Source organism: Hordeum vulgare, chromosome 5H (genome assembly GCF_904849725.1).
Source record: "Hordeum vulgare subsp. vulgare chromosome 5H, MorexV3_pseudomolecules_assembly, whole genome shotgun sequence".
Lineage (NCBI taxonomy): Eukaryota > Viridiplantae > Streptophyta > Magnoliopsida > Poales > Poaceae > Hordeum > Hordeum vulgare.
The window spans coordinates 505,675,199-505,686,407 of NC_058522.1; the positions used below are offsets into that span (position 1 = coordinate 505,675,199).

General features: G+C 46.3%; 1 protein-coding gene across 1 annotated transcript; it reads left to right on the top strand.

Annotated features, from left to right (window-relative positions):
* The first annotated feature begins 7,624 nt into the window (after positions 1-7,624).
* On the top strand, positions 7,625-8,228 carry LOC123397057. The gene has a single exon (XM_045091755.1). It carries the CDS (start codon positions 7,625-7,627, stop codon positions 8,045-8,047), a length of 423 nt encoding a protein of 140 aa, XP_044947690.1. The 3' UTR covers positions 8,048-8,228.
* Positions 8,229-11,209: the final 2,981 nt, after the last annotated feature.

Below are 11,209 nucleotides of genomic sequence, written 5' to 3' on the forward strand. Positions count from 1 at the left end.
AATTAATAAAATTGCTGCAGACATCTTTGTTTTTTTAACCTTGAATGGATTTAGGAGAGTTCCCTACAGTCTTAATACATTAGTGAAAACAGTTAGTACAGTTTCAGTCACAAAGGACTTTTGTCGGAAACGTCTTTCCTCATTAAACGCACATCGCCACAAGAGCTAAAGTAAATTTAACAAAATGCGAGCATCGGTATCAAATCTAGGACTTCAAACTTGGTGGTTGGGGATGCCACTGCATTCCGAAGAACCATTCAACCACAAAGGCGAAGACCACCAAGCCCTCGCGGTGGTCGAAGAGCCCCTGCAGTCAGGGCTTCATCGTCTAGTTCGGGGAGCCACTCGGCCACTCGCCGAGTAGGCTGTCGCATTATGGGAGCTCAAGAAGAGGGCAGGGAAGATGTGTCATCGGTTGTCGGAGCCCTCCACCGGCACGATCCCCTGGACTTTTCATCGACGCCACTGTAAAGAGAGGAACCAGGAAAACTATCGGTCATGCTCATCATCAGAGTTCGAGGCGACGAGGCAGGGTGAAGACCAATAGGGGGAGAAAGTAGTCTCTACTATTAATAGGGAGCTGGTAATCTGATGCACATGGTTTATTTTTCACCTCCCCTCCTCACATCCTCACCCCTCAGAAAAATTTTCTCAGACCGGTACCTACATCTCGCTTTCGTTTTTCTCCCCTTGTATTTTCTTTCCTATCAAATGGATGCCGATTGAGCCACATTTTCTCTCCTTCCAAATCCTAGTACATGCGAGGGTAAGGTCAATTACCACTCACACCTGGCCACCATGACCATCTTGCTCCCACGCGTCCGCCTTTACCCCTTTCGTATATGGTAGCCACCGCACCGAGTCGCTCCTATGATCCTAGCAAGCCCCCTCCCCCCCCCCCCCCCCCCCGCGCCGCGCCGCGCGAAGCCACCGCATCACCTCTAGGAATGTGCAGGACTTCTACCCGCTCGACGTGGCATCCCTTGTGGCGCCCTGAAGATGGAATAATATTCTTTTCACCTATCTTCCCGTCTAGTAGTGAGTTTAGCATCGTTGGAGGGCGTGTGAAGGTTTGCCTCGATCTCGTCGGATTCGGTCAGGTTCTTTTTTCGATCTTCTTGTATGCATTTTATGTTCGTGTGTCTACAAGTTTCTCATCGATGGCGGTGGCTATTCTATTGTGTTGGTCATGTATGGTCTTACCACCATGGTGACTTTTCGACTATCTATTAGAATATAAAGTTTATCCGACTTCGACGAGGGAAGTCAATGACGCCCGCCTTTAGTAGTTGTCCTTAGGTGGTTTACAAATCTTGATAGAATTTTTACTGCTTTTGGCATAGTAATACTCTCTTTTTTAGGATATAAGTAATACTGCCATGGTAGTAATTTAAAAGTTTTTTTGAAGAAGAACTACTAAGCTTGAAAGAGGCGCATACACAAACGACCGAGTATGTACGTAGCGTGTAGCAGTTTCTACTCATTTTGGATGTATTCGGGCTAGGCGAGTGTTTAGGATGTATAGCTTGTTCGTGTCATGTCCTACTCTGCCTTTCTATTGTAAACATTCTCTTCTACCTATCCCTTCGTTTTTCTACTCCGCTTATAAGATTTGTGTCAAATCAAACATTACGAAGCATGACTAAATTTATATAAAAAGATATCAACATCTGCAATACCAAATATTTATAATATGAAACTACATTTCATAAAGAATCTATTGATATAGATTCAATATTATAAATGTTGATATTTTTTTATAAACTTTGTCAAAGCAAAGATACTTTGACTTTAGACAAATTTATATGCAAATTAAAAAAAGAGTATCCATGAAATGTTGGGTATTCACGACACTGTTTTTTTTTAAGAATCTAGAGCTTTATATATTACGATGCGGGATTATATAAATATATATAAAGCTCTTGATTCTCAAAAAAAATAAAAGAGTATGAACTGTTTTTACTCAGACCCCACCACTAGGAGGCACGCAGCAGCTGATTCTCACCGCAGCCTCGGTCGCCACGCGCCCCCGTCTCGTTGGCAGCCCTCCCCAACGTTCGTGACGCGGGACCGATTCCGGTCCAGCTGACCACCACCAGTCCACCACTACTCGCCGGAACCCGAGACCCCACGCGACAGTGCCACCGACGACAAGTCTCCTGCTGCGGCCGCTCACGATCACGAGCCCGACAACGACCGAGCCGGCTCCCCGCCCGTCTCAGCTATAAAGCCGCGCGTGCAGCCCACGCCTCCGGCCCGTTTCAGTTCATCCGCATCCACCCATCCACAACAACAAAAAAGTAATTCCGGTTCGCTCCTCCTCTCGCGAAGCAACTGGTAGGCCGGCGCCAGCCATGTCGTCGCTCGCCGTCGGCTACGGGCTCGAACTGGAGCTGGAGTTAGGGATCTGGTTCGCGGGGCTCTTCTCGCCGCCGGAGCTGGCGGCGGCGGACCTGCTGCTGCAGCTCAGCGTGCTGGGAGAGGCGGAGAAGGCTGAGGCCAGGAAGTCCTCGCGGTCTTCGGCGAGCTCGTGCTGCGAGGGCCTCCCCGTCGAGGTGGAAGGGCGGTGCGTCGAGGAGACCGCGGCGCCGACGGAGCCGGACGGGAGGGCGAGGAAGAGGTACCGCCCGGTGTCGGAGCTCTACCACGACACGATCCCGCTGACTTCCGCCGCCGACGCCGTGAAGAAGAAGAGGAGGAAGAGGCACCACGACCGCGACGGTTCGTGGTCATCGTCGGAGGCGACGAGGTACGGCGGAGACTACTAGAGTAGAGAGTAGAGAGAGAAAGCAGTACTACACAGGTAGAAAAATGGCTCTTGTGTAATTACGCAGTGGTTTCCCCACTATCTCCGCCTCTTTTCAGAGACAAAATCGTGTTCAGAAAGACGAAGCAGATGGTTGGCGCCTCCCCTTTTTGAATTCAAAATTTGAATCTGGGCTTCCGAAATCTGCAAACTTCGGAGCTCATCATTACAAAGTAGTGAATCTAGCGTTCCCTCCAACACGATTCGAATTCGAATCCGGTTAGACAAGATCGGAGGTCTGGTCCATCCTGATGTGGGAATGGGTTTGGACAGCTGGACAGCCCAAACGAGTATAGGAGTACGTAGTCGTATAGTTTGCTTACAAGCGCACGCCAACGATCTTGGCATGCTCTGAATTTTCTTACTAATTTGTTTTACTATGTGTTAGAACTATCTTTTGTAATCCAGCTCTGTACTCTAGCAGTGCCCTTTCACGGGATTTTGGGCTAATTTTGTCCAAAAATAGCATGTCAAAGAATTTTCTACTCCTTCTCTGAATGTTCATGGCTACTTAAATGGCTAGCTATGTAGCTAGGCTTGCAGTTACCGCTTGGTATGAGGGATTTGCTATCTCAAAAAACAGTTAAACAGCAACCCATGAGTTCCAGCTCTACAGATAGCCAAGCATTGATCTCATCTTGGCAAGTTGAAGCTATAGATATGCACAAGACTAGAGTTGTTGCTGATTACCACAGCGTAAACACATGAAAGTGTTATGCTATTATCGCACTTTTTTCAGGTGTACGTACATGCATGATTGCCCTTTCTACTTTACCCTTTTTTTTGTGATGAGAGGAAATGAGGAATGGCGGGCGCTTCAGGGTGGGGACGTGGTATATAAAGCTGTCTGGGTTTCTTCTTTCTTCCACGTGATTTACTTCTGATCGTCATATTCAGTGACCCGAGAGACCATGATCACTTGCAAACCATCGGTCCAGATTCAATTCATAGAATTGACGTGTGATGTTTAGACTTTTTTCTTAATTTTATTTCGTTCAGGGGCAAGTTTGGTGCATTGTGCGGCCACTCATCAAGATAATCCACGAGATATTAAATTCACTCCCTAAAAAGTATGTATGGATGGTCAAGCGAAAAAAAATGCCGGTTCCGATTTTATGGGGACGAGCCGTTATGCTCCTCCCCAACCTTTGTTGGCCATGGCCATAGAACATCTTTTTTCTCTTCCGAGAACAAAGGCGGTGATGAGTCTGATGAGGATGTGTGCAATGGTGGAGGCGTTGTTGCGACGGCATCACACGGTGGTGTGGATGTCAACGGGCTGGGGGTACGCCAAGTAACAGTAGGAGATCCATATTGTCGTGCTCGGTGGAGAGTCTAGTAGGTACAAGATGGCCATCAAGGCAGGGCAGTTCAGTTCGAAGCCCATGGGAGAGAGCCTGCGGCCACGGTGGCAGAGGGAACGCATCGATGTCGCCATTTATGACCGCCTACACATCAATGAACAGGCGTGCTGCATATTCGTGAACACTAAATCGTACTTCCTCCTTCTTGACCTCCTTGACGGTGAATCTAAGAGATTGCATGTATTACTGCAATGCTAGTTGACTATCAAAGTATGTCTATATACATTCGTATGTAGTTCCCTAGTTAATTCTCTAAAAAGACTCGTATTTAGGAATGGATGGAGTATATTTTTAAAGTTCCCAAATTGAAGACCCGATGCCACAGGTATATACGGCTTGTTCACATGATTCCAACAAGCTCAAATCGGAGTTTGTGAAGAAACGACAAGCACACATGCCATTCCAAGTCCTCCGGTAAGTGCTCCCGTGAGGGCGAATGGTAGGAAGCATGACTGCTCACTCGGGTCACAACAATAACTACGTCGCTCGTGGTGGCCTGGTGTGGTGTTGTGAGTTATCGGGTGCCTTCCCCATGACCATGTGTGATGCACCAGCGATGTTAGTTGTCGCTTCAACATTTGTGGTCCTCAAAAACACCATCACTACGCGCATCGGTTGTGTGCAACCGGTGATATTGCGGCAACACGACGGAGACGAGCGACAGATCGGTCGGAATGGAATGATGTGGAGGTGGCGGTGGTGTCCATGTGTGCCCTACACATATCATGTTTGATGAAGATGTGTCCTTGCACCCAATTCCCAGTCGAAGACAATGCTCATGGGGCTTAGGTGCACCAGAGGTTTTCCATCAGCATAAAATAGTGTGACATATGCCTCCATTCACATAGAGGACGCCGGGTAATGATCCTGGGGATGTGGTGGATGTTGCAAGTTAGTTAATGCCAGTGTGGAATGGCAATTGAAAGATCTGTGCTGTGACATGGATGACCTCTACATGATTGTGGTGATGGCCTAAGGTGGGATTTCATCCCAATTGTCTGCTAGGGCCACTTTGACATGGCACAAAGTACTGCTACCTAAGGTGGGATTTCATCCCAATTGTCTGCTAGGGCCACTTTGACATGGCACAAAGTACTGCTGGCATGACTTCAAAAGAGTCATCGTCATATTTTGAATGAAACACCCCTTCATGCCAGGGGTGAAAAATCTTGTTTTGGACTTTGTTCGTTGGAGCCAACGACATGGAACTTGAGTTGCTACCTTGTTGAAGGCGGAGTTTATTGGTTGTGTGATGGCCTTATGTGGTTGGTCTCGACATCCAACATGAAAATCATCATCCCAACCATCTTTGACCGGACAGGGCCAACTTGAGGAACCATTGTTGGGAACCCCTATCTGAATATGGCAAGACCTTTCATAACATTAATTATGACAGTACCAAATATGGATAAAGTTATACCAAGAAGGAGCCGATCAAGAAAAGGGGGTGGGTAGGTTAATGTTACTCAAGAACAATTTTATCTTGTTCATACCTTCTCTACAACGATAGATGCTATCAACGCGGAGGTGGATCATCACTTTAATGACATGACTTCAGAATCACTTTGTGAATTTGCTTACCTTCACCCAAGAGACTCATTTTCCAAGTTTGATTTGGACAAAGTTGCTCAACTTACGAACATCTACGATGCATATTTCTCCAATGATGATCGTAAGCGTGTAAAAAATGACCTTGACTTGTTCATCAACCATATGAAAAGACATGATGACTTTAGTGTTTGTTAAGGCCTTGCAAACCTAGGCAAAAAAGTTTGAACTTTAAAGAAATGTCATGTTCCCTATGGTTATCGCCTTATTGAGTTAGGGTTGTTTCTACAGTTGGCAACAATATCACTTCAACAATGAAGATTATCAAGACCGGGTTGCTCAATAAGATGTCCAATGGTTGGCTCAATAACTTAATTTCGTACTACATCCAGGGAGATAGAGAGACATCTAAAGGAATTAATCCCACTGAAATTGAGACAGAATTTCATATTTTAAGAGAGAATTTCAAATATATATTTCAGATTTTTTTGAAATGTAAAAATATGATTTGTCATGGATTTTGAATTTTGCGTTTGGAGGCCTCCAAAAGCAATTTCCGTATGTATTCTTTCTAACTATCTTCACTAGCATATGTGCTTGCTACGAGTATATCCTACTAGTTACTAATTCATGATTTATTTATGGTTTTGATGTTTAATAGATCATCTTTATGCATGTCTAGTTAATATGGATAATACATTGGCAATCGGCCATCCATTTAATCTTCATTATATGAGGTATTTAAAGTGTTAATCTTAACTTTTGGATCTTCATTAGATGAGTATATAGACTATTCTGATGAACTCTTCCATAGTTGAGTTGCACATAGTTTCTTTCTTTCATAAATTCCGCCACATCTAATAATTATCCTTCTTCCGTCATTGATTGACGGCATTAGTAACCTTGTTGATGTTGTCGGGCGTGCTCTGCTGCTCCTCGTATACATGATATGTCCGGTTGCCTGATTTTTATATCAGGATTGTGAACATATACGGTTGTCGAGGCATGAGGTCTAGCTTGCAGCAATATCTTTCATTCAAAGTGGGAGCGCTAGTACATGTGGTGACTTAAGATTGGTGGTGCCTTTGAACACATGATTTCGAGTTCTGGAGTGAAGACTTTAGGCCTGACCTTCTCCAGCTTGTACGTGGTAGTTGTGTTCCACATCATTTCCTTGCTTGAGGCATTGTTTGAAGTTTCTTTGAAGTCTCTTCAGGGTGAAAACCCAAGATCGATACCACCACCAATGGCGCTCAAGCGTCGTATCCTTTCATAAAGGGTTCGTTGTTAAAGCATTTTTCCCATGATCAGGTTCTATCATTGATGGTGCCCCATGTTGATGTTTGTTGGTGTATGTTTGGGTTTGCTTCGATGAGATTTTCGATGGACACGTTCTTTTTTTTGTGTGTGTGTATTTAGATTGAATGTGTGCATCTTAATTACATAGAGGTTAAGTGTGATGTGTGTAGTCTTTCAATGCGACACTATTAACAAATAAAAATCGCCTTTTGTAAAAAATGTAGAGATAACAACAAGTAGGGAGAGAAGTTGGATAATACAACTACCATATCATGTCAAGTTAGCCGCATAAACTTAGAGCGGTACATCGAGCATGAAACCACACCAAATACAATTAGAATACCACATACGTATTATATTATGAAAATATCGATAACAATTGCCGTGAAAGCTTGCACAAGTCTAATTATTTTCGAGCCAGGCAGGCAGGTTGATGTTTATGCAAACTACCTAGGAGGAAAATAGTTTGCAGGCAAAAAAGCCCAGCCTAAATAGCGAAATGACGAAAACAAATCTCCGCCGCGAACAATAGAAACTCAACCTGAAAAGCAAAAGAAATTAGCCGACGAGCGTCCACGGCAACCAACCCACCCTCGCCAAATCGCCCATGAAAACACCACAGCGCGAGATGCAGCCGGCGAAGGCGAAGCCGGCGCCGGAGCCCAGGAGGAAGGGCGCCGCGGCGCGGGCGCGGGCGCCTGCGGAGGAGGCCTTCACGGCGCGCGAGCTCGACGCGGCGAGGCAGCTCATCCACCTGAGCGAGAGCAGCGCGTCCTCGGGCACCACGGGCGCCCGCCCCATCGCAGCCGCCGCGGCCTCGGGCGGCTCCTCCCCGCGCTCCGTCAACGCCCCTCCGACGCCGGGCGCTGTATTCCTTGGCGGTTGCGCGGACCGGGAGGAAGAGGAGGAGCGGGAGGTAGCCGGGAGCCAGCGGAGGTTGAAGCGGTACCGCCTGATCGCCGAGATCTACGCCGCGACGGAGGAAATCGGAGGCCGTAGCGGCAGCGGCGGGAAGAACAGGAAGGATTAGACGACGAGACGCGGGGGGGAGGAGAGGGAGCTTTCTTGTAATTAGCGTAATTGCTGGGGGGTAGCTCGTAGTTCGAGCTCGCAATCCTCTCCTTCCTCGCCGGAGGGGAATCGCCATCGATCTCGCTGTAAAAGCTTCGTATTTGCAATAAGAATTACTTGGTTGGAGTTAGAGAGTACCATCCCTTGCTCGTGTTGATCATGTCTGCTTCTGATTTCAGAACTGATTTGTCTTCTAGAGTAGTTTCGAGTGTATTTGAACTATTCTTAGTGCTTATCGATGATCTCCGGGCCGAGCTCGGCGACGAGGATCAGATCAGGTCCGGCCATGGATTCGGCTAGGTAGCTATGGGTAGCGAGGCGAGGCCAGGCGGATCGATTACGCCCGCTCGTGCATGCAATTTTCGCAATTAACTATTCAGAGGCGGATGCGGGTGCGAAACTGCGAATCGATCCATCGATCTGGGAAATTCGGGGCTATGTTTGGGGCAACGGCCAGTAGGCGCACTGGTCTACCATTCCAATTCCCGGCGCACACCTGGTCAGAGCTGCTGTGGCTGTGTGCTTAGATCAGAAGAAGTTGTGAAGGAGCTAGCCCGAGCTGCCGGCTGGTGGCGCTGTGGAGGTCGGCATGCAAGCCGTCCATGCCAGAGTTCTACTCCGTATTAGATCTTGCACATGTACATGGTGTCCTGTTAAATCCAGCGAGCTTATCTTTGACCAATAATTAAGGTGCGACTGTCACTGATTATGAGTCATGCCTGCAGATACATTTATTTAATTCTTCAGGTTGAAATGGTCTGATCGATGGAGCCATTCTCAGATACCTTGTAGTTCGATTATGTGTTATCGCCGGAGAAGATCATATAGAACAGCTAGCGTTGGAGTTCTGGTGTTCAACCACTCTTTGGCAAAATTTCCTCTTCTTTCAGCTCCTGCGAGATATGCACCCCCAAGATGACTATTTAATTTTCAGTGCCCGTGGACAGTTCAAGGAGGCCAGAAAAATCACGGTGGAAGTTTTTTTTGGAAGCCTGGTATCTTTGTTCATACAGTTCATATCCACTAGTTCCTACACCCATGAAGGGACCTCGTCAATCAACGCACCCGCGCTTCTCACACCCAAAACATAGCAACTTCATGCTCTACGTACGTACTCTATTGACACTTCCTCCTTAGATTCACATCTTGAAGGCATTGCAGCAAAGGCAAAGCTTCCTTTTTCCGATCAACATACGCGGACCTATCAGTCAAGGGAGAAGAAAGAGTGATGCACACACTAACGGGACATGTGAAGGTCCAACACAAGCCGAAGACCTCGCAAGCATGCTTGACGCTCGACTTCAAAACAACAGGGTATACTGAGCTAAAATAATGAAATAACAGTGTTGCTCTTTGGTGGAACGTAACATTAGTAGTGATGTGGCGTGTGTGCTTTATTTTCCATCAACAGTCTCATGTACACAAACTCAGGTTTTCTTCTCCAGAAATGATACCTGGACGTTGCTGCTGAAATTTACTAAGACATGTTTAAATATACTCGGGAACGCAACAAATCAAAATATGAATAGAAAATGGTATCTAAGAATCAAGATGTCATGTACCTTTGATTGTTGTACGAACTAAACCAAAAAAAACTCCAAAGTTGTCGTGTACTTCCTTTGTCCCTAAATATAAGTTTTTTTAAAAATTTCACTACAAACTATAAACGATGCAAAATGAATGAACTTACATTCTGAAATATGATTATATACGTCCGTATGTAGATTCTAATGAAATATCTTAAAAGATTTTATATTTAGAAAAGGAGGGAGTAGATGTAAAATAGGGAAAACACAAGAATAGGCGGGCACGGAGAAAACAAACATGTTCCTATGTAATAGTCGTGTTAAGATTGCAATTATATAAAAATGATAGATAGCGCTTTTTTATTCCAAACGATGTTAAAAAAATCTATAAGAATCAGATTCTCCAGTGCTCACGTGTTCTTTTCTTGTTCCAAACATGTCCTAAAATAATTAAAACCTGGCCAGGCGTGGGACTGCTAAAAGATGATCATGCAGATGGGACTGCACGTACCTGCTATCCAGTTCCGCAAGGATAAAATCCCATCATATATCCCACCACAAACTCTAATTAACTGGTTTCAAAAGAAACGGTATACTCACTTTTTTACTTTTCTTTTCTGACAACGTTTACTTTGTAGAATGACAGAGAGTAAAGTATACTACCTCTGTTTATATATAAAAATACAAGCCATAAATTCAGAAATAGAGAGTGTACTATACACCCAGCTGGGTATCAGGAAAACAGTGCAGGATGAATTATCGATTCAGTAGCTGATGAGATCGGTGTCGGCACACCGGGAGCTAGCTGGCCGAGTGGGTCCATTGGGGCCCAGTGGATTCAACTGTCGATCCTGTGGGTCGGATGAGCAGTGCCGCACAAAGGTGTCTCCGATCGGATGGCAAGCTGTCCCGGCCGGTCTGTGTAGCGTAGGGACGTACGTACCGTACGTTGCAGCCGCACTTTGCATGCGTAGCAGCGTTAGTTAGCACGGTGAGTCGCTGACGGTGATTAAGATCGCCGGCGGTGAAGTTGCCAGTATATACTTGTATGTTTAAGCAGCAGCATATTCAGCTCCGGAAATGGAGGAAAGAAGAGGTGGGAGTAGCATAGCATGCCGCCGGCGTTGAGGTTGCCTTGCAGGCTTGCACGACCGCGCGCGCGGGGCCTAGACCTTGACGATTGTGTCGAGCAAACTGCAAAAGCAACGAACACACAAAGCTTACCAGCAAAGGCGCGCGTCCACCAGCTAGCGTGCAATTCCGTGTAGGAAAGGAAAAGGAAATTGAAGCTGGTTTCTGATTATAGCAGAAGAAGTAAACGGTTTATGATGGACCATTTGTATGCATGCATGATACAAACATATTTGTTCCTGAACTGCTCTATTTTAGTAGGATCCCACACACGCGTACGTGGCACAACCGACCACGAACACCACGCATGTCTGCATCTCCGTCTCGAACCACACCACCAGACATCACATCGACCAGCTCGCCCGAGCAGCTGCCCCGCCCACCCAACGCTCACGTCACCGGGACCAGTCCCCACCACCCAGACCAGGCCGCGGGCCACACGCGGCAGTGTCACCGCTGCTTCC